This window comes from Fopius arisanus, unplaced genomic scaffold (assembly GCF_000806365.1).
Source record: "Fopius arisanus strain USDA-PBARC FA_bdor unplaced genomic scaffold, ASM80636v1 scaffold00051, whole genome shotgun sequence".
NCBI lineage: Eukaryota > Metazoa > Arthropoda > Insecta > Hymenoptera > Braconidae > Fopius > Fopius arisanus.
Window position 1 is genome coordinate 966867 of NW_011887790.1, and position 22989 is coordinate 989855.

At 37.4% G+C, this 22989-nt stretch overlaps 6 protein-coding genes and 1 long non-coding RNA gene across 9 annotated transcripts; 4 read left to right on the forward strand and 3 right to left on the reverse strand.

Annotated features, from left to right (window-relative positions):
- Positions 1-73: 73 nt before the first annotated feature.
- On the forward strand, positions 74-4370 carry LOC105267950 (4-coumarate--CoA ligase 2). Its single transcript, XM_011307147.1, has 6 exons — positions 74-728; positions 1948-2124; positions 2234-2571; positions 2977-3123; positions 3198-3718; positions 3823-4370. Exons 1-6 carry the CDS (start codon positions 480-482, stop codon positions 4146-4148), a joined length of 1758 nt encoding a protein of 585 aa, XP_011305449.1. The 5' UTR covers positions 74-479; the 3' UTR covers positions 4149-4370.
- A 178-nt stretch (positions 4371-4548) lies between these two features.
- AsnRS-m (asparagine--tRNA ligase, mitochondrial) lies at positions 4549-6418 on the reverse strand. Its single transcript, XM_011307146.1, has 4 exons — positions 6265-6418; positions 5573-6141; positions 5018-5465; positions 4549-4923 (listed from the first exon to the last, which is right to left on the reverse strand). Exons 1-4 carry the CDS (start codon positions 6391-6393, stop codon positions 4663-4665), a joined length of 1407 nt encoding a protein of 468 aa, XP_011305448.1. The 5' UTR covers positions 6394-6418; the 3' UTR covers positions 4549-4662.
- A 22-nt stretch (positions 6419-6440) lies between these two features.
- Positions 6441-8980, forward strand: Lamtor1 (Late endosomal/lysosomal adaptor, MAPK and MTOR activator 1). Its single transcript, XM_011307145.1, has 6 exons — positions 6441-6529; positions 6741-6993; positions 7174-7250; positions 7322-7411; positions 7847-8045; positions 8186-8980. Exons 2-6 carry the CDS (start codon positions 6949-6951, stop codon positions 8273-8275), a joined length of 501 nt encoding a protein of 166 aa, XP_011305447.1. The 5' UTR covers positions 6441-6529; positions 6741-6948; the 3' UTR covers positions 8276-8980.
- A 99-nt stretch (positions 8981-9079) lies between these two features.
- Positions 9080-9704, reverse strand: LOC105267947 (uncharacterized). Its single transcript, XR_892297.1, has 2 exons — positions 9613-9704; positions 9080-9451 (listed from the first exon to the last, which is right to left on the reverse strand). It is a non-coding gene; the product is annotated as an uncharacterized lncRNA (long non-coding RNA).
- On the forward strand, positions 9393-11759 carry Mst85C. Of its 2 annotated transcripts, none has more exons than XM_011307143.1 (4): positions 9393-9707; positions 10013-10335; positions 10419-10700; positions 10892-11759. In XM_011307143.1, exons 2-4 carry the CDS (start codon positions 10040-10042, stop codon positions 11100-11102), a joined length of 789 nt encoding a protein of 262 aa, XP_011305445.1. In that variant the 5' UTR covers positions 9393-9707; positions 10013-10039; the 3' UTR covers positions 11103-11759. The 2 variants fall into 2 exon arrangements, with proteins under 2 accessions (XP_011305445.1, XP_011305446.1); XM_011307144.1 differs by having other exon boundaries at positions 10133-10335.
- LOC105267945 (fatty acid synthase) lies at positions 10909-21771 on the reverse strand. 2 transcript variants are annotated; one of them, XM_011307140.1, is made up of 11 exons: positions 21401-21771; positions 20223-20473; positions 19785-20022; positions 18876-19588; positions 17157-18654; positions 16565-16960; positions 14294-16260; positions 12751-14043; positions 12081-12587; positions 11844-12000; positions 10909-10992 (listed from the first exon to the last, which is right to left on the reverse strand). In XM_011307140.1, the coding sequence occupies exons 1-10, from the start codon at positions 21582-21584 to the stop codon at positions 11884-11886; spliced, it is 7164 nt and encodes a 2387-aa protein (XP_011305442.1). In that variant the 5' UTR covers positions 21585-21771; the 3' UTR covers positions 10909-10992; positions 11844-11883. The 2 variants fall into 2 exon arrangements, with proteins under 2 accessions (XP_011305442.1, XP_011305443.1); XM_011307141.1 differs by lacking the exon at positions 10909-10992 and having other exon boundaries at positions 11839-12000.
- A 508-nt stretch (positions 21772-22279) lies between these two features.
- LOC105267957 (uncharacterized) lies at positions 22280-22983 on the forward strand. The gene is made up of 2 exons (XM_011307154.1): positions 22280-22484; positions 22554-22983. Exons 1-2 carry the CDS (start codon positions 22329-22331, stop codon positions 22962-22964), a joined length of 567 nt encoding a protein of 188 aa, XP_011305456.1. The 5' UTR covers positions 22280-22328; the 3' UTR covers positions 22965-22983.
- Positions 22984-22989: the final 6 nt, after the last annotated feature.

Consider the following 22989-nt stretch of genomic DNA (forward strand, 5'->3'; position numbering starts at 1 on the left):
ATATATAGGTCGTCCGTTCAGTGCCCGTTTCTCCCTTCTCTCTTTTCCCAAGCGTCCGCCATTACTGAATACCATCGTTTTGGTTTTAGCAACGTTCGGGAACAGTTTATTCTCCTGAGCGTATCGTCCCAGAAGCTTGAGCATTTTCGTGATCTGTTGCGCATCTCCTGCCACCACCGCAAACTTTGGAGAGAAGATTTTTACTTTGCATATTCTCCATCCGCCTATTCTATTTCCCCTCATTTTTTCTTCCGGATCGTTGATAAAGATCGCAAAAAGTAGGGGATCAGTGAGCAACCTCCCATACTCCAGAAACTTCCGCCCTTTGACAATGATTCCGAGTAATTTTATCATTTCCCCCACTCATAATTGAATCTTCTCTCTCTTTCGGAGGATGTTAGTTTTTCTGCAATTTCGGTCACGTGCATCAGTCTCTTTCAGTTCTTCTGATGATAAACAAGTAATAACGTAACGTGAGAATGTTTCGAATTTTGGCATTTCATCGTCGATTTTTGAGTGACACAAAAATCAGATTGTTTGATAAAGAATTGAAGAGTTATTTTGGCAATGCTAGCCGAAATTACAATAGCCAGCCTTCGAATACCTTTAAATATACTGATAGAGATAATGTGTTCACCAGTCCCTACGACAAGATTGAAATTCCCTCGTGTTATCTGCATCAAGTTATTTGGAAAGACGTGGACAAGTGGCGAAATAAAACTGCACTTGTATGTATCATAATAATTTCAATTATCCTATCTCTTATATTTAAAGTTGTCACTTTCTGCCCGCCTTGTTGAAAAATAATTATCCCGAGTTGACACTTAAAATAATTCATGTTTTTTCTCTGTAAATTTTTGGAAATTTCTGGAAAATTCTGGATCCGATTTTCATAGTGCTGACTCTTTTTTTATAATTTCAATTGAATAATGAAAGTTTATTCGATAATGGGAACACTTGAAAACGGTATATTTTTTCATGTCAATTTCATCAAGTGCATCTCCCGGATTTGTAAAAAAATTGAAAAATGCAAGAATATCGGTAATAATTAATTAGGGATATTCTATACCCTTTTACGCCAAGATTCACGTTTTTTTCGCATTTCTCGGAATCTTGAGATGGGATTGACTCCCAAAAATATAATGTTTTTACGTTTTGTAATTATTTAATGGCTTACGAAGTTCGAAGTTGGTCTTAAAAAGAATCGCAAAACAGTAAAAAAAATCCATAAAAATGATCGCACCATCACAAAACTTCCTGAGCCCTTAAATAATGACAAAACGCAAGAACATATTTTTTTCACTATACAAACACAATACTACAGAATTTTTTGTTCTGCATCACTATTTCCCTTCTTTATGAATTCACAATGAGCAATCTAATTGACATTATTATAGATAATTGTTTCTATTTTCACATTCGATAAAAAACCACTTTATTAAAGTGTTCAATAGTAGATTAAAAAAAACCTCGACCTTGCGAAAAAAATTGCTTGATTTGAAGAGTCATTGGGTTTATAAAAAAAATAAAATTTGAGAGTCAACGATGGAAATGTGAGACAATAATGCGGGAGTCATAGTTCAATTAGTTTACATTGAAATAAATTACTTGGATTAATGCGACATGACAATGCAACATGTTTTCTGCGCTGACCGTTATCAGAGTGATTGTATGTAAACAAACAGAAGAGAATATTAAACATAAAAAAAGCAGCGATTGACAATCAAAATGTCTGTGCAATTAGCTAGTGTGAATATACTAGATAATTACCCAAATTTTTTGCTCTTATCTTTTCACTTCTTTGGAGAATATTTAGAAAAGTGATCTGGACATTACGTTTTTTTTTCAATCACTAGACATTTCTACGCTTTATTGCTGATAATTAATTTCAACTCCACAATCGTATGAATTACCAATGCGAATAACAATCTATTATTCATCCATAAGACGTGTTCAGCATCTGGCAGATCTTATTCCTATAACGAGTTGAGGGGATTATGCGGAAAATTTGCAACTTCTCTGCGACGGAATAATTTGGGACCGGGGGATACACTGGCGGTTGTTCTTCCGAATATTCCAGAGTACGCGATTATTGCGTTGGGTGCAAGTGAAGCTGGAGTGAGGGTAATCATGAGTTTTTTTTTTCTGCAATTTGTCTTTTTTTGGGACTTTATTTTCCATGTTTCGTTGTGAATTTGTGAGCATTCACTTCTGATATTTGACAAATCACTAGGTGACCCTACTAAACCCTGCCTACACGATTTATGAAATAAGTAAGCACCTGGCGATTTCCGAAGCTTCTGCAATAATTACGACTCCGCAGAAATATCCAGATATAATGGAAGCTCTGAAGCTGAAGAACTCTGTTCGCCTTCCAACAATTGTTGTTCCAAATGGGAACGAGCCAATTCCTGCTGGTGCAATAAATTTCAGGGATTTAGTGAGTAACAGGATTGAGGAATTTGATAATATTGGAGAGCAAACTGGAACTGACTGCAAAAATGATACATTCATTATTCCATATTCCAGTGGAACCAGTGGATTCCCCAAAGGCGTTGAAATTACTCACAGGTTCGAATTAAATTTTTAATCTAACTAAAGATTAACGCGCGCTACGACCGCGTATTCTTACATTTGTGGTGCTACTTCATGAGTTTCCATTTCATTTTTCAACGAATAGATATGTAAGAATCGGAATTCAAACACTCAGATTCAGACTCTGAGCTAGAATAGCTTTCCCTTAGGTGATAAAAATATAAGAATTCCACGATGGGATTTCTCACGTCTCTTTTCATCATAAAATATTGAATAAAGTATATGGTTTATATTTTATACATATATATAATAAAATAAATATATATAGATATATATCGAATAAACGGGCTTCAAAAAACGTTACATTGGATTTTTTTAAAGGGATTATGAACGAATTAATAAATTATCAACGAAAAATATAGACTTTGGAATATTTTTTAGCAATATTGTTGCGAATTTACTGCAAATGGGACATCATGGATACCATCTTGATCAAGAAGATGGTAGTGAGGAACAAGATGTCATACCCGTGTTTCTACCCTTCTACCATATGTTTGGTTTTGTCGTTTGTTTTTTGAATTATCTCAGGTACTTACAGAATCAAGATCCTCTCTTCGGCTTTAATGCCATCAACGTTATTAACATTTGGATCTAATTTTTAGGAGGGGTGGACACGTTGTTTGCATACCCCAATTCACAATTAAGAATTTACTAGACGTCCTTGAGAAAATTCGAACGACAGTATTATATGTTGTACCTCCGGTTCTTCAAATTACAGTGAAAGACGAGAGATTCACGAAGAAACATATGGATTATGTGAACAGTGTTACGAGTGGTGCTGCCCCTCTTGGAATTGAGATAATTAAACAATTTCATGCAAAAATGGGGAGTCATATTCCCTTTAGCCAGGGTTACGGTTTGACTGAGACATCTCCAGTGGTAGCACGATCGAAATATTCCAGTTGGGATTCTTCAGGTTTTATATTTGTAAATACTGATGTTCGAATTGTTCACATAAATGATGAGAACGTTCAGAAAAATCTAGGTGTTAACGAAACTGGAGAAATTTTTGTGAAAGGGCCGCAAGTGATGAAAGGGTACTACAAAAATCCTCAAGCTACGGCGGACTGTATAGATGGGGGATGGCTAAAGACAGGAGATTTAGGATATGTTAGCGAAAAAGGTACAGTGAATCTATCTAAATTCGAAAAATTATCGATCACGTATCAACGAGTGATTTAAACGTTAACAAAGAGCAGTTTTTCTCACCCAAATTATTGTTCACAGGAGAATTGTACATCACGGGACAGTTAAAAGACCTGATCAAAGTCAAGGGCTTCCAGGTTTCTCCTGCTGAACTGGAAGACGTCATCATAAGTCACGAAAAAGTAAATGACGTTGCAGTAATTGGAGTCCCTCACGACGAGTTAGGGGCAGCACCAAAAGCGTTCATTGTGCCAAAGCCAAATATCAAAGTTACAGAGGAAGAAATAAAAAATCATGTTGCACAAAGGCTATCCAAACATAAACACATTAATCAGATCACATTCATCGACGAAATTCCAAAAAATGCAACTGGCAAGATTCTCAGGAAAGAACTATACAAGCTGTGATTGATTCAATTTTTTAAGGTTTAAAATTAAAAATTCATCATCATGTAGACGATGGGAATCTGTGATACTGGCGATTTCACTGAAAAAATTTCGGCTCTCAATTCATTTTTTTATAGGGATGGGTACGCTAAGGACTATTTTTAGATAATGTTTGGGATTGTACAAGGATGTAAATAAATTTCAGTATCTCTCTTAAATTAAGAGATATTCATGGAAAACTGAGTAAGGAGGCAAATTTGCTTATATTCGTTTTACCCTAAAAAATAATTGGATTAAAAATTTAACTTCTATGGTAGTGTTACATGGCCACTTAACACTTGGTGAATACTTGTTCTGTCGAATTATTTCGACAGAATATCCATAGACTTCATAGGGTGTAAATAAATTTGAATAATTGATCTTGCACTCCATTTGCATTTGCATTGTATTTACCCCTAATAACGGTACAAAATAAATATCATCCACATAAAAACACATGTGTGTAATCATAGACGATGCCTTAAGCTAATTAATTTCAAAGGCTGCAGTTATGTGGCCACCTGGGGAAGGGTATCACATCTTTAATGTTTGCAATGCCGAGTACCGCTTGTAGATATCTCTCAAAACCCATTCCATATCCACCAGTGGGTACATTCCCATATTTCCTAAGATCCAAATACCACGTGATATCAGCGGTGGATGGAATTTTTGCTTCTAATTTTTCGAAATTATCTTCACGAAGACTTCCACCAAAAAGCTCACCAACCTGTGGTGCTAGAAGATCCATTGCGGCGACCTGCAAAAATAAAATTTAATTTTTTGAGGGATCGTCTAAAAATCATCATTCTGATATGTAACGTTGAAAATTTCCATTGGCTAAATTATCTGACCTTTGTATCATCGTCCTTACATTCCTTCATGTAAAACGGTTTGATGTTCTTCGGCCAGTTGAGAATAAACACGGGTATTCCTCCATTGAATTCCACGAGAAACAACTCGTGCTCTTTTGAGAGAGCCTCTCCTCGTTTTACACCCACCGAAAATTTATCCGAGTGCCTCTCTAGTATATCAAAAGCCTCATCATAACTGAAAACTCCGAAAGGTTTATCCAGCCACACGGGAGGAACAGCACCAAGATTTTGGGCATCTATTGTACCCCTCTCGAACAATGTAGAAGTGATTCCTTTAACAAGCAGTTCGGCTTCAGCTGCTATGTCCTCTATGTCATCCACGAATGCCATTTCAGCTTCAATCATGTAGAACTCAGAGAGATGCAACCGTGACTTGGAATTCTCAGCCCTAAACGTCGGCCCAAACGTGTACACCCGTGACAAAGCCCTGAAAAAAAAATCTTTAATTATTAAGTGAAGATTCAAACGATCAAATTTTGTCAATTCTGTTCGAACGATTCTGCAGGAGCTCCGAAAGAATCTTGATGAAATCACCTTGCGAGTATCTCCAAATGCAACTGCCCCGAGACCGTCAAAAATGTTTTAGTATTAAAATACGTCTCCTCCCGACTATTATCTTCTTTCTTCATACTTTCGATTAATGCATTGCTATTTGGCATAACTGTGAATATCTCCCCAGCCCCCTCACAATCATTAGAAGTCAAAATTGGTGTATGGATATTCACAAAACCTCGTTTTCTCATGTGCTCACCTACAGCTGACGTTGCCAAATCCCTTAGCCTCAGAACACTCGAGAATTGTCGTGTTCTGGGTCTCAAATGTAAATGCTCTCTAATGTACTCTTGTGTATATTGCTTCCTCGGTAAGAAAGGATAACTATCCAGATCACAGGAACCGAGAACTTCAATATTTTCCGCTCTTACTTCTGCTCTACCATTTGGAGCACTCGATATTTCACCGATTACACTGACACTACTTCCATAGCACAAATTTTCTGGCTTCAAGTCTCTGTTCAGAACGATTTGTAGGTGTTGACTGGTGGATCCATCATTTATATCCAGAAAAATGTTGTCCTTCATTTTACGAACTGCCCGAACCCATCCCTGGACACAAAATTTCGTGGATTTACTCAATAATTATAAAAAAAATAATTCACCATTAAATGGTATGTCTGCGGAATTTATTGATAAATAAATTTATCATTAAACCATTCTTGATAAACCAACCTGCACTCTAGTCCGTTTCCCCAATGATTCCTTGGCATTAGCTTCAGAAATATTTGAGAAGCTGTGGATCCTAGCGAATTTTTTAACCTCCCGAAGTTTTAGCAAGTGTTTTAAATGTCCTGGTAACATTTTCAATTGTTGTAAAAATTGCAAAACGTACCGACAGAAATTTTTTTGAGTATTATTTGAGGTTATAAATGATTTCGAAGGCTGACATGGACAGTCGATCAAGGATTTTGTGAGAATACAGATGGAATAAGTAAAGGTTAGTACTTCAACTTTTGCTATTGTGATAAAATTATCTCTAAACCACAAACAGATATAATTTGCACAGAGCATTCAAGAAATTCTACAGTTTTTATTATTTCATATATTGATATCGTATTATTTGAATTTATATTCCTAGCGGGGATGCTATTTTACGATTTCTTTTTGCATTGATGCTCTCGATTCTCAGTAAATTTTTTATGTTCAAGGTATTCACTTCTTGGGAAGGATCAAGTATAAACACTACACTGATTCACCCACACACAATACATATACAATAAAAACTGAGGAAATTAGTCTCAACCAAATATGCGCACAGCATCATCGTAATTGTGAGAGCTGAAGATAATTCTACCGAGTTAATACATTAGGTCCAGAGTTACTGTGTGTATAAATTACTAGTTAGATCTTGTGAAAATGGGATGCTGCTGCAGTTTATTCCAGAACGACAGTGGACCTCAGGTAGATCAATGTTTCATCTCATTTTATTGTTTTCAAAATTTTTGTTATAAAATTAATTAGAGTGTGAGCATTCATCAAGAGTTATCGCGAAGTCATAGCGAAGATGTTTTCTTTTAAGGTTAGGGGCGTTGTATTTTGTTTGTTCGTTTGTTCATCAACTTGTCTCCCCAAAATTTTCAGGGCTCTGAGGCTAATGAGAGAACTCATCTGCTGGTCGATCCAGTCAGTAATAATACCAATATACCCAGGGTTCATAGGTAATTAAAGATAGTAATTATGATGAAGGTGTTATATTATTGACAATCTATGCTTCCCATTGTTTCTGCAGTGATGACTATGTGAATCAGTATGCCAGTTCAGTACCAAAGAAAACAGACGAGCAAAGTGCCCTGACAAGGATTCTCCATGAAACTGCAGCGTAAGTTCTTTACTAGTTTTGATTTTTGGTTGTCTAAATTTCAATTTCAAAGACTTGAGGAGTTATTGACGATATCTTTTCATTTTTTATGTGTTTTGTAAATTATAGAAAACCTTGGATCAGATTGATCTGAAAAATACGCCGTTTTTTTTTGTTTTATCATTATTTTTTTCAATTCTTGGTAGAGTTGTGTAAATTTTTGCAAAAGTTTACTGACGACGCAGGAAAATTCCTCCACAGTCATAAAACTTGGTGAGACCTCGAATAATGATAACTCAAAAATGATATATTTTTTCCACGTCAATTTTATCAATTGTTTAATAAATTTGCAAAAAACTTGAAGAATGAGATATCGCCAATAACTCTTCGAGGCTCGCATGTACTATCTATCGAGAGCATAAATTTGACGCTCATTCTGTTTATTTCTGTCAATAGAAATGTTATTGATGTTGGTGCCCTTGATTCACACAATTTGGAGCAGCATGAGTATATGGACAGGTCGCGAGCATATGCCAAGAGAATAGAGTCAGGTGGTGTGAAAGTACCACAGGCCCATCCTTGCTTATTGAAAGATGTTCCAGCTCCAGAAAAAATTCTTTCTGCAAATCCTATCGCATCTGAAGATCACGAATTGGTAAATCCATTGTTTTATTTCGTCAGGTTGAACATAATATATTTCGATAAATGATCTTGCACCCATCCGAATTATCAAATTAAAAAATCAGTTGACTTGCAAATTTAAAATTTTAAATTCTACTATTTTTACATGATTAGATCACAAATATGCTGAGAAATGCAGTGACGGCGCTGAATGATGTAAAAGTTGAACATAAAGAAGATTTGGTGGTGCCGTTTCTCGCGTGATTACCAGTGAATCCTCAGGTGAAGGACTCTCCAAGCCCAGCTGAACTCCAATTTATGCTTCAGCCATAAAAAGCTCATCTAATTCAACTGAAAGAAACTGGATTAACTTCAAATGAATTATCAATTAATCTTACATGTCATTCGGTCGCCTGCTCCAACTCCATATCATTGATGTTTGTCTTATGTTTTCCATCCCCTTCATATCCCGTTGGATGCCGCACTTTCATATTAAACAACTATTCAATATATTATATTGTTGAATAATTGTTTTGTTTTATTTCAATAGGATCATTCATGCACTAATGACTGATGAATGAATCTTTTTAATTTGTGGTGAACAGGGGCTTGGAAAAATGAAAAACAAAATTCTAATAGAGCCTTCGAGGAAGACACTAGAATATAAGTGACTGTCTGATTAAAGTTATATTTAAAATATAAGGATAACCATTGCTAATGGTGTGTGTATAATATAAATATCGAGCTTTATATCGTCAAATACTTATACTAACATGAAAATAGAACATCAAAATTATTGGATACATTGGGAATGTAATAGTAATGCAATTGTATAAAATCAATTATATTATGGAATTGTGATATAACTGTGGAGTAGATTTTAGGTATAACTAGTTCCCTCTCAGTTCAGTCTTATTGTTAACTATTTTGCAAACTACTTAATAAAGAATTTAAATCGTAGCGGATAAATATGGAGAGCCAATTCGACATTAGTTGGTTGGATGGTTACTAATTTATTGTTGGGGTGTCCATCAAGTCGACGGAGCGAATTTTATGTTCTGCGGTATGAATGCTTTTTGTTTTTTATTCGTTTAACTGAAATTTAGTCGACGAGCGAAAGGGGGAAGTCACATCTTGTGGAATTTTAAATGGAAAAAATTATTCAATATATTGAAGATACTCCTAATGAAATTCAGTCAATCCTCTTTGACTGAGCCTCTACTTTTATTTAGTCAATTCTCTTTGCCCGTACCCTCTGCTAATCAGCTGATGTAATTGTCAGTTATCTATTCGACTAATCGAGATCGAATGTCAGATATTCGATTATCCCCATGAGATCCGCCATGTTCGATTAGTGGCCCACGTCCTTTATGCTATAGCATAGCATACTATAGGATCAGTGCTCGAGACGTAAACACACTCCTTACAAGTCCTAAGATTCTATAAAATAAGGAAAACAATAAAAATTGAATGAGTAATAATAAATATTTACTGAGTGAAAGCAGAATTTAATGAACTTGTCAATCGCCATACAGAGAGAACTTCTCGAGGCTAGAAGGGATACGGTGAAAAGACCAGATTCAGGAGAAAATCGTACTTACTGGAACAGTGGAGAATTCTCGGTGTTGTACCTCCACTATTATTTCTTGACCAAAAATTTTTGACGTGACCTACGATACTCCTAGGATTCGCATTGGTAAATTATTGCTCTTATCTCAATTTTAATTTCTCCGTTATAATATATATACCATTAAATATTATTTGAATTGAAGTGTTATGATTAGGTTAGCGTCTGTCTGTTTATTGAAAAAACAAACATTTGTTGCTTTGTTCAAGTCAGAAAATTGAAATAATTGTCGATGAGTGGAAGGTCTTTTATAAAAAATGACATGTGACAAGAGTAATTATTGGAAAAGTGTGAATAACGTTGGTGTTGGGAGAAGATAATAGATGTTTCATTCATCGACAGTTGAGAATTTGAGACGTTTTATTTTTCTGCAGAAAAGTCAAACGTTCGAATTCACCCCGATGGCAATTCCTACGCAGTACCAAGTGATTACTCCTCCTCTGCAAACAACGATAGTTGGAGGCCACCTACACACACCTTCCTCGATATTTCAGCACATGATGGGCCAGCAAAATCCTTATCAGCAATCAGGTAATTGGGAGCAGGTACCACAAGTGCCTCCGATGTATATGCCATGGAGTGTGCCAAGTCTCCAACAATCCCAACTAGTTAGATTCACTGGAGAACGACAACAACAAACTTGTGGACCGATGGTACATCAAAAGAGAAAACTAGATGTTCCGGATATTGTAGAAACGTGAGTTTTCGTATAACTTCATAATTTTCCTCTTTTATTGCATTAGTTTCATTGATTCACTTGAAATTGATCTTTTTGTTCAGGAGGCCGTCGAAACAATTCATTTCCGAAGAAAAAATGGCAGCTCACTTCAGAGACATGCATATCAGCTCAAATTATTCACCAACACCAGTTTCATCGACGTCATCAATGTGCTCAATGTCGCAAGCGTCTAATAGTACATCAACAAGTGTTGAAATAGATGTAGATCCTGCCCCAGTCAATATGGAGGATGGTAAAAGCATGCACCCAAGACTGGTTATTTCGGAGGAACTCAAAAGACTCCAGAATGAGCCTCTTCTGCCTGCTTCACTGTTATCCAAACTGTGAGTTTAAATGTTACTTATTTCTCAACTCGGAATTGGGTTAATCTATTACCATCTACGTTTTTGCTACTCGTTTATTTCCAATGTAAAAGCATTGCGTAGATTTTCCGTCTAATAGATTGTGTAATTAAAGATGTCTTTCGTGAAGACTAGGAAAAGTTTTTCATTGAATAATAATTTTTTTATTTCAGAGAACGGCCTTCCATGGCCCTAGTCCTGTGGGAGCCTCCAAGTCGACACCTGAGGCTGCCTTTCAGCTCCCAGCCCCCAGCCCAGCCGTCCACCTCAACTACTGAAGAAGATGATAACAATAATAATATTGACAACAACAATGAACAAATCCCAGATTTAAATCAAGCATATTCATTTAATAATAGTCCACTAGAGCTCATGGACCTTTGAAAAATACAATTTTCGGGATCTTAGATGGTAATTTGAGGGAATCGCGAGTGGTGCGTACGTGGACCGTGATCGTCGATCATGTTAGTCTTCTTTATGACGATTTTTGACTCATCGTAACCATAAGTTTCATTACAATGAGCCATTTATACTTATTTGAACTCATCTAGTGCGGAATGCAGGATAAATGAATATTTTCTTTCAATATTAAAATAACTAGTGTAGAAGTTTATGAATATCGAATATTCTTGGCTTTGAGTCGCAATATTATGTACTATTATCGGAGGTGTAGGTGGTTTACATAAAAGGCTGAATGCATAATATACTCGTTTTTCTTTCAGTTTTTGATTGGGAAAATGTGGAGAAATATAAACTTTAACGTGTTATCTCATGAAAGAAAGTAACAATTGAATTATTATCCTGTTTTGTTCTTTTCTTTGATTTCTTAATGGAGAGTTGTGTGATATAGATTTACATGCGACTAACAATGTTGAATTAATCAAATTAATTGTCTCAGACGGTCACTGATAATTGTGAAGATTAAAATTTGATTTTCGATTTAATTTGGGCGTATGTGTGGGCTCAATACCGCCTGGACGGTCGGGTGACAGTTGCGAAATTTTGTGAAAAATTGAAAATAAATATTAGATGAGTGCGAGATCTGAATTTTTTGATTCCCAAATCATCTTGGGGGTTTCCGAAATTCGAGAGAAAAGAGAAGAATATGAAAAACAAAAAAGTTACCCAAATTCATTTATTCCTTCTATTAGACAAATGAAAAAACTCAAGGCATTGCATTTTGGAGAAGCTCTCCATTTATTACAGCTGCAACTTTTGGATTGTCCATTATTGTCGTGTGGTTGCCTTCAAGTTTATGAACCGTTACTTTTCCCGTCGTTAACTGAAAATATTTGATCAATTGAATAAATGTTTAACGAAAGTTCATCAATAATTATGAAAATTGGCTTTTTGGGTATTTACCTTTGTAAGTCCATAATCCGGTGAGAGATATTTGAAACTCTCCAAGGTTGGCTTTAATAATGTGATGGAAGATTTAATGGGTGGAAAACTGTAAGGATCGTAATAGCCAACCGATTTAAGTCGTTGGTACATAGCCATCGTCACATTTCTTTGATTCTCAGCTGAAAGTTTTAAGGCATCACTGGGCATACGTTCCATGTAAGCCTCGAGTTTATCTTCCCACGTTCTGCATTTTTGAAGTTCTGAATATAGGTTGTCACTAACACCAGGTGCAACGACATTAGTAATATTAATGAGCAGATTGGTTCCGAGGTCTTCGTCATTTTCGGCCTTCAACTGCTGATTTTTGATGGTCTTCAAAAAGTCCGGAGAGCCGTCAATCAAAATTAATTGGCAATTACAGCTTAGAGCTTCTAATTGTCGAACCATTTCAAGTGCAACAAGAGATCCAAATGAATATCCTACAATAAGGAAATCTTTTCGATTTTTGTTCTTCTCCAAGACATGCTGAAAAAAATTTTTTGTATTTTAACGATTTTAAATTATTTGCTCATAGTTCTCTGAATCTGAATCATCTGAACATGATTTTTCCAGATCATTTTCAATTCCTATAGATGTAATTTTTTATTATATAATATAATATAATAAATATATGAATATAAAGTCTTACAGGCAATAATTTTGTAGCTAGATCTTTAATAGAGTCACTGATGGGGTCTAATTGTAAACAAATGGCCGGAGCCTCGATTTCAGGGGCGATATTCATGAAGACGGCGCCAAAGCCTTCAATTCCAGGGATACAAAATATCTCGTCCTTTGTCCTCTCCTGCTTCGTGGGTAATTTGAAAGTTTTTTTTTGCATCATACTCTCATCCGCACCGAGAAGTTTCACCAGTAATTTCATTATTGAAGGAGTCTTTTCCTCTGCACTTTTACTATCTTTGTCTATTGTGTGAGGATCTATTGAAATCATTTCATTAAGTTTAGAAAAGTTGAGGGCTCGAATGTCTTGTGCGGTAAGGAATATCTCAAATTCACGCTCCAGCGTTTGCTTTATTTCCACAGCCATCATTGAGTCCATTCCAAGCTCAGCTAGTGATGTATGCTGACTAATTGATTTTAGGTCTTTCAAACCCATGATGTTGAGTATAGTATCGACAACATTGAGAGCGCTACTGCCGCCTGCTCTTTTCTCAGCGACCACCATGCTTCCAACAATTGGAGAGTTCTGAGTTAGGAAGCCATCGAGTTCATGGAGACACGATGTTATCCTCTGCTGAAGAGTTCCTCCAATTACAAGCTCTTTGTCATCATTCTGCATATCTGCAACGAGACCAACGTCTCCAACAGCTCCCCACTGGATCGCAAGAGCTGGAAGTCCATCAGCAGCACGTCGCTCACAAACTCTTTCCATAACTGAGTTCGACATTCCATAATTTGTCTGTCCTACATTGCCACGACCGCAGGATACCGAAGAGAATACAACGAAATGCCTGAGTTTTGGGCACAATCTCCTGGACAGTTTGTCGAGATTTTTGGTACTCCAAGCTTTAGCCTTGAAAGACTCTTCAAAGGTCTCGGCTGTTTGATTCTCAAAAAGATTATCCTTGAGGACAACTGCCAGATTGAAAATCGCATCCACAGGAACTTGATTTGAAGCTGTCAGTAGAATCTCTTCACAATCTCCAACGTCTGATGCCTCCTTTCCAGAGATAATCGTCACTTTTACCCCATAACTCTGCCAGATCTTAATACGCATCAGTTGATAACCGTTCTTGATGCCTGAACGTGATGTGAGGATTAGGTGTTGAGCTCCTCGAAGAACAAGCCAGTCGGCTAATTCCAAACCAAAGCCTCCGAGTCCTCCGAGAATTATGTACGATCTGTCTTCTCGGCAGTAATATCTCGGTATCGCCGGGATCGGAAGTCCCAATTTCTTTTCATCTTGAATTTGAAGGAGTACCTGAAATCAAAGTAGAGCATTTCATCCAGAGAGCTTTCAATTATCCTACCTCGTATATTCGCTGTGATTATATAATTAGATCTAATTAGTCTAATGTTTTTGATTAAAAAAAAATGCAATATTAGACATTTTCTCTTCAACTCTTATCTCCCCGTTGATATTTTTCACTACATAATTGCAAGGATAATAAAATTTATTATGGATTATTTATTTATGAAACAATGATGAATAATGATAATTGGTGCCTCACCTTGCCGATATGTTTTCCAGCTGCCATATATCTAAACGCAGCCTCAATTTGATCTCTAGGAAAGATAGTCATGTTGATTGGTTTAACAGCTCCTTCGTTTAGTGCTTTCGCCATTAAAACTTCAACTTCTTTCTTCTTGTGATCAGGAGCATCAAATAATTTATCCAATAAAACACCATAAAAACTAATTTCCTTCAAAAATATGGACATCCCAAGAGGACTATTATTGGCCATATCAAATTTTCCAATTTCCAAAAATCTTCCTCCCTCCGCTAAACACCTAACCGAAGCCTGAAGCTTCTCATCAGCAAGTGAGTTAAGAACAATATCAACACCCTTTCCATTAGTTTTATCCATCACCATCTGCTCAAATGTTGTACATCTAGAATTACCAATATGATCATCAGGAATTTGGGGGAACTCCTGCTGAATAAATAATCTCTTTTCTTTAGTACCAACAGTCGTAAATATCTCACATCCAGTCCAGAGTGCGAGATTGATAGCTGCTTGTCCAACACCACCGGATCCAGCATGAATCAGTACTTTGTCACCTTTCTTCATGTTTCCACGGAAGTAAAGAGCATAAATGCACGTGGCATAGACGCATGGCACGGTAGCTGCTTCTTCAAGAGTCCAAGCATCAGGAATTTTCCAGGTGAAGATTGGATCGCTATTTAGAATATTTGTAATAGCACGGCGAGCAATTATCCCCATCACACGGGTACCGTTTGTCTTAATTCCAGAATACTCAAATCCTAATAGACACTCAGCCGCACTCCGCATTTTAACAAAAATGTCAGAAGTAAGTTTTCCAGTGGCCAACATGATGTCCTTGAAGTTAATTGATGAGTAAACCACTCTAACAAGATCGGACTGCTTTTGGTCTGGCGTTATGGTTCCTTCCACCCAACAGAATGAACTGAGATCACTTTTCACTAGTTGATTGGCCCAGGCATGGTACGTGGGACGTACTGCAGGAGGTGAGAGTGGAAGATGTCTGTATGATCCCCAAGTGCCTCTTGATCTCAAGACATTCACTGCTAGATCTAATTTCATTTGATCGGCATACAGAGGATCTGAGAGTTGAAAGTTCGGGGCATTTGGGTCTTGGATTAATAGCCCACGAACTATTTCACCGCCAGGCTCCTTCCGAAGACAATTGATCATACCCAGAAGGCCATTCTCAAACGATCTATCACTCACCAATAGAATTCTCGACGACCCTGAAGTATTTCTCTCAGTCTTCGATTTCAGCGCTGTTTTTAATGTGTTTACCCAGAAGAATTGTTCATTGGTTACGGTAATTATGGTAATATTCTGCGGTATTTTATCCACTTTTCGGAACAGCCAAAATGTCACGCCACCGACAACTTTTTCTAGAAGTATTTGTAACCCATATTTTCTAGATGATTGAATAATTTCTTGTGGTGGTGATGATTCAAGGGTAATAACAAACGCCCTATCCTTCAGATTCGTCAGAAGCTGCTTCACTGGATCGTCTTTTTGGGTTACGAGTATATTACGTCCTGCTAAAATCAATGCATTCATTTCTGGAGTCAGCCTTTTGTATTCCGTGACGATGACGTTCTCAGGGATATCTTTCGGCTGTAACTCATTTTGCTCAGTTACCATATTAACTTCCGCTTGAATCATGGGTAAATTCGCTAGAGTCTCTGATATATGGAACGACAAAAGTTCTTCGACGGGATGTGTCTCTTCTGCTCGTAGGGCCTCTAGCGTTCTAACATTAACGCCGAGATGATTTTCCAAGGCAAGATGAGTTGCCAATTGAACTGCATCCTTCAGAGGTACATCTGCACGGTCTCTATGGGCGACAAATTTGTAGGTCTCCAGGACAGGATCGCCTGCGGGTCTTCTTCGAGCTATCGCACTAGCCTGTAGATTATGGATTTGAACACCACCGGAGAAGATCACGTCGTGATGCTGATTAGTATAAACTTTCAATTCTAAAATTAAAGCAATAATTAATTCGGCATTCAGTTAATTTAAAACGGAAATTGAATCTTGGCTGAGTCTGCTATTTTCAAAAATGCAATTATTATCAACTATTCTTTCAAAAAGGATAGCAACATGGCCAAAAATGGCGATGAAAATGGCCGTGGAAATGTGATAAAATCTGTTTCTATGCGAGTTTCACAAGCTAGAAAGAAGCTGTCTCTAATGTTTCCATGTGGAATTATTAATTTATTGCATATTCACATTATTGATCGTCTCGATGGAACTTCTAAAGAAAGCTTTAAAATTTTTCACCTTGTTTATCCTGTGGCATCTCACGGATCTCTTGATAATGCTTCTTGGTATTAATCACCAGTTTTCTAATTCCCGTCGGTACAAAAAGGTTGCGAGTATCACGTCCGAGGAGTACCATTTGCAGCATATTATCCATGAATGCCACCCAATTATTCGTCCAAGCGATTGTTCCCTTGGATCCATCAGTTGTAGCACTTTTAATAGCTTTGAATAATCCAGAATACTGATATCCACGTAATCGAAACTCTTTGTAGATATCTCTACTGGTCATCTGTTCAGGTTCATCATGATTCTTTATCAGGACATTTATCTGCTCTTCCTGAGGATCCAGTGTGTAACGAACGGTTCCAGTCACCACAGCTACTCCTCCTTCTACGACTTCAAACTTTCCAGTTCCTGAAATGAATCATTCAAATAGCTTGATAATGAGTTATTCTTAAAAGGATTGCCTCATTAGTGATAGGTCGGTTCCTTCATTTGAAATATAAAGATATGATCTTTGGCTCTTCCCCCGACCACTTCCTAGAACTACCTGGTCAGTATATTATTCATGGAGTTGTGTATCAGTTATCAGTGAAGCATTCCGTCTTACCTTTGTTGATCATAATGGTGAGCTTATACGTAACGTCCTTGAAAAGTGTAGTTGCCCTTAAAAATCGCACATCCTCGAAGACAATTGGGACTTCAGTGTACCGTGCTCCCCTCATCAGTCCTACAGTTTCCCAGACAAATAACAAATATCCAGTAGCAGGTAGGAGATTTTTTCCATCAATAACATGGCCCTCCATGTACTCATAATCTTCATCTGTCATCGCCAGCTCCACAACTCTCTCACCCGAGTCAATTTTTTCGAGTGTTCTGTAAGAGGTAACGAACCAGTCTTCAGAATGATCCCACTTGATGAGTGGAGATAACATAGGCGTCCCTCTCGACACTGGAAATTTCACTTCCGGGTATAATTTCCAAATTTCAGGCTGCAATCCAGCTTCATACAGCTCTCCAACTGCCTGCAAAAATACTTCAGTCCTGTCCCGATGTCCATTTTCACTGAGGCTGATATTGGTGATTGAAGAACTGAGAGATCGCTTCAAAATCTTCTGAAGTTGTTCGTGTGGTGCTATCTCGATGACAATAGCATTTCTAGGGATGAGAGCGGTGGTTTCTTGGAAGAGAACAGGAGCAAGAAGATTGTTCGTGTGATATTCAGCTGATGAAAATTTTGCTTGAGGTGAATTCCATTGGGACTGGGGTATGGATGTGCTGTGCCATCTGGAACTTCTCGATTTAGGATCTGGAATGATTTTTTTTAGATACCCAAAGAGCTTTGAGCCAACGTCTGCTATGTATTTGCTGTGGTAAGCGATGTCACCGCAGGGAATTTCTTCAGCGAAAATATTGTTCGCTGATAATTTAGCGATTAGAGAGTTGATTGACGCCATTGGACCACTTATAGCTGTCATATCAGGTCCGTTGTGACAAGCTACTTGGATATCTGGTGGACAGAGTTTTTGAGTTTGCTCATAGCTCAGACCGACAGCGGCCATTGCACCTTTGATTCTATTACATTCCATCAAAGCTAAAGCTTCACTGTATGCAGCTAAGATTGTTTGTTCAGCTGTAAAACAGCCATCTGCATAAGCACACACTAGTTCTCCAATTGAGTACCCGATAATCGCATCTGGGACTATTTTCAATGATGTTAAAAGATCAAACAGACCAATCTGCATCGCTACTACTCCAACAAAGCAATTGGAAAGGCTTTCAAAGACTGATTTGTTGGTATTCGTCAAGATCTCGTAGATATCAACACCACGAATTTTGAGGACTGAATCGCATTTCTTTATGGCATCCGCAAAGACGGGAAATCGTAGAAGAGAGGTGCCCATGGCTGGCCAGTGCGAACCCATTCCTGAGAAGAGGAACCAGACGGGTCGTCTAACATCTGGGCAGTATTTCAAATCTCGGAGTTTTTGTCCAGAACTGGAAGTACCGAGGATTGTGTAGCCTCTGTAGAGGTGACCTGCAAGATTCTCTGCGTGCAGATCGTGCAGCAATCGAACGTATTCTACATCCACTGATCGACTTTCTATCTGTATTCAATAAAATAGTGATGATTTTCAGCCCTAATACATACTCTGTCTAGGAGGAAAAATAAAAGCACGGGGAATTATCCCAGAAGTGACAAGTGACGAGTGATGGAGCGAGCTAATTACAATTTTACAGACGATAAATTTCATTTAAAGCTTACTCTGGCAATTAAAAAATGTGATTTCACTGATTACCATTCAAAGACAAAGGTGGATTAACTTACATCTGTTAAGATAGACTCAACAGCTTCCTCTGTTCTCCCAGAACTGACGACTAGCCGAGGTAGATCATCCGCAGGCTTTCCCTCATTGATCTTATTCCGGGGGTTTGATTTGAGGAGAACATGGGCATTAGAACCACCGAAGCCGAATGAACTTACACCAACGTATCCTCCCTTCCAAGGCGTTGGTTCAGTTACAACCTCCATTTTTCCATTCAGAAGACCTTCAACCCCTTCACGTGGTTCTTTATAATGCAGATTTGGTGGAATAATTCCAGTCTCAAGGGCAATAACAACTTTAGCAACTTGGCCCATTCCACTGGCTGCTTCAGCATGCCCCATGTTTGATTTAACCGAGCCAATCTTTAATGGCTCTTTCTTTCCAAGACAAAATACAGACTCAATGGCATTGAGCTCCTCAGGATCTCCCACCTTCGTTCCAGTACCGTGGGCTTCAACGTATGTCACGGTAGATGCTGGTATTTTACACTCTTCATAGAAATCTTTTAGAAGAACACTCTGGATTTCGCTCGATGGAAAAGTTATCCCCTGCGGCTTGAACCCGTCGCAGTTGGTCTTCGCGTGAACCACAGTTCCATAAATGCGTTTTGCATTTTTGGCTTTTTGAAGCAAGACTGTGCAGATTGTTTCACTTCTCACGTAACCATTTGCTCTATTGTCGAATGATTTTGATTTACCGTCGTGCGATAGCACACCTGAAATAATTCAATTGTTAATTTTAGTGCAAGGGAATGTGCAAGGGAATGATCAATCAATTGCGCAGTGAATGGAAGAGTTTGACATTTTATTTTTTCACTTACACGCAGTCGGGGTTGCATGGAGAAAGAGATTCGCACTGATCATTTGAATTATAGTTACTGTAGCGAGTAATTATAGTAATTGTCTTCTCACCTAGACGACCGAATTGAAGTGACACGTTGGGATGAAGGACAAGATTGGTGCCGCCTACAATAGCAGCATCACACATACCAGTTCTGATTGCTCGGTAGGCATGCTCCATGCAGGCAAGACTTGAGCTGCAGGCTGAATCGACATTGTAACTCGGACCATGCACATCCAGCCAGTAAGAAATCCTGTTGGACAACAAAGCCCTGCAGCAGCCAATGATGCCAACACCATGTACATCTGCCTGTTGATAACAGAAGCCAGTTTATAGCCAATATCTCAAAATTGAAGGAAAATAGCGATATTTTCATCGATACTTCTTTTGTAGCTCTTCTACTTTTCTATAAAACATGTTCATGTGAAAAGTTCGCTAGGTTCGTTTAGTTTCGAGATATTGACTAAAAACTGACCTTGGAAAAAGTGCACTTATTCTAGGATACGTACGTGAAGTTTTTCGTAAACCCACGTCATCTCAGACTCGGAGAAACATGCACCAATGAAAACTCCAGTCTTAGTGCCTTTTAGATGTTTAGGATTGACTCCAGCATCGACGATAGCTTCATAAGCATGTTCCATTGCCATTCTACCCATTGGATCCATCGTGTGAGCTTCTTTGAAGTTAATACCGAAGTAGTCGGCATCGAACTTCGATAAATTGCTGATTTTTCCGAGCCTTGCCGGAATTTCCGGATGATCTAAAAATGTAATTGAATCAACGAGTCAATTGCAAATTCGATATTCATCATATTGCCCTGTTTTCTCTGTTGTATGCTTATGGGCAGGAAATTACGTCAGACTTATTCGGTCGCACGTTTATTTGGAAAACATGCGAAAAAAGATTCCGTTAAAAGCTAATGAATATTTTGACTAAGGAATTATTACTGATATCTTCTTACCTTTCAATTATTTTCACATATTCACATATTTATCACAGATTTCAGTGAAACGGTTGATAATGTTAACGATAAATAATATACTATTTTTTAAAATTAGTGTTCGATGTTTCAGGAAGTTTCAGGGAATGTTCCTTACGTTCTCAGTAAATTTTGGGAAAAAATCTCAAAACCTTATCATTTAGAAAAATGAAAAATTATAGACCAGCAATCATAAAAACCGTATATTTCTTCACGTCAATGTGATCCAGCCTTTCTCAGCAATTTCCAAAAAAACACGAATAATGAGAAGACATCGACAATAACTCTTCAAGTACGAAGTGCATCGATATTTCTTCAGGGAAATCGTAAACTAGAATATGTTCATTTTTTCGAGACCAGTTTATACATAATATCTCCGAGTCAAAGGAATATACCGAATTTTTTATATTAACATTTTTTAAAGACAAGGATTAGAGCTTAAAAAAAGTTATTAATGGAAAAATTTTTATCTTCATTCAATCTTGAGATATTGACCAAGAACTGGACTGAAAAAAATGCAAAAAATTCTTATAGTTTACCACTTCGCTACGGATTCTGTATGAGTGATATTCCATGAACTTTTGATCTTTCATTATGATTAATTATGCATTGTTTAGGAGAACGTCGAGATTCCCTGGAAATTCTTTAGAAATTCTCTAGACAATATCGTGCATTGGTAATCACAGAACATAATTTTATTAATTTCACCTAATTTCCAACGACGATCATCATTAGTTATGAGATCCACTTTGTTCATGAGATTTTCACGGAATTCCTTCAAATTGATTGACTCCGGAAATCTTCCTGAGATGCCAGAAATGACAATCTCTTCACCGGGTTCTAGTGGTACCTTTCGGTAAGGATCGTAGGGAAAAAATTCTGTCGACCCCATTTTCACTGTTTATAACAGCACCTCAAGAAATACTATCAGTTCACCCACCAAAATATTAGCAATTGAATGAATATAATAAAATTTCGACGATTTATACTTCAATTTGCACTATTCACATGTGAGTAACAGAAAATAATTTTTAAATTTTTGATGCACTCAATTACACAAGTGTTAATGACTGATTGAAGAGAGACTAACACAATAACTCAATCCAGGAAGTCACTGACGTTTTTATAACAGTTGTTGTTCTCACGCTCTCATTTTTTTTATCCCAAACAGTTGCGATTTCCAAGGGTCAAGTGGACACTCAACCGGTAAATATTCAAGATTTTGAATAAATGGTGCCGACTTGAAATTCAATAATTTCTTTGTAGACCTATTCACTATTCAACGATTATCATTATTGTGAGTCATTGAATTATGCAAGGAAATTTCAACTCAGCCATTTGGAAAGTACTGATACTCATTTACTAAATGTTAAACAATACATAGAGAGATTCAGACTGAAAACAATTACTAGCGAATTGATAACTTCTTTTTTTCAATGATCTTATTGAGAGAGAGAATATAATTTTTAATGTCATAAGCACAAACGAATTAATGGCTATTGACAGAGTCTAAAATCAAAGAAATTTATTGTTTCATTATTTCTTTGTAATCATTTTAATGTTCGAAGTTTTACATTGACTAGAAAAAGCCGGTTGGTGACCACTTGTTGTGTTACTTTAATTTGTCAATTCAATTATGTCCAGGAACATTGAGATCAAAGCTGTGTTGAAGGACCCAGACGCAGCCCATTCATGGGCCAAAAAATTAAGTAACAGCGATGGAGAAATTATTCGACAAACGGATACGTTTTTCAAGAGTCCTCAAGGGCGCCTGAAGCTCCGATGCTTTGAGGTGATTAGAAATGAAAAAATAATAGGGATGAACCCATGAAAAATAATCAAATCGTATCGTTAATTGCAAAATGACACCGGCTTACTCGTTTATTACGAACGTTCTGACACAGAAGGACCAAAAGTCTCAGACTATTCTCTAGTGGAATTAGCTAGTAAAAAAGGATGCGACGAGATGAAGAGTATATTGAAGAAGATAAATGGAATATCTGGAGTTGTGGAGAAGATCAGGCACCTATACATGGTAGGCCAGTCCAGGGTCCACATCGATACTGTCACGGATCTGGGAGATTTCCTCGAAATTGAGGTAATTCAGGCTCAAATCAATTCAAATGCAAATCAACGACGATTGACGTTATTGATTATATTGGAAGGCCAAGCCATTTGCAACAACCTACTTGAAAAATTGGGAATCTCCAATGATGATTTATTAGCTAGTGCTTACATCGACATGCTGCAGAAGAAGAATAATAAAGAATAAGAAACAGAATTGTATTGTGTGAAAA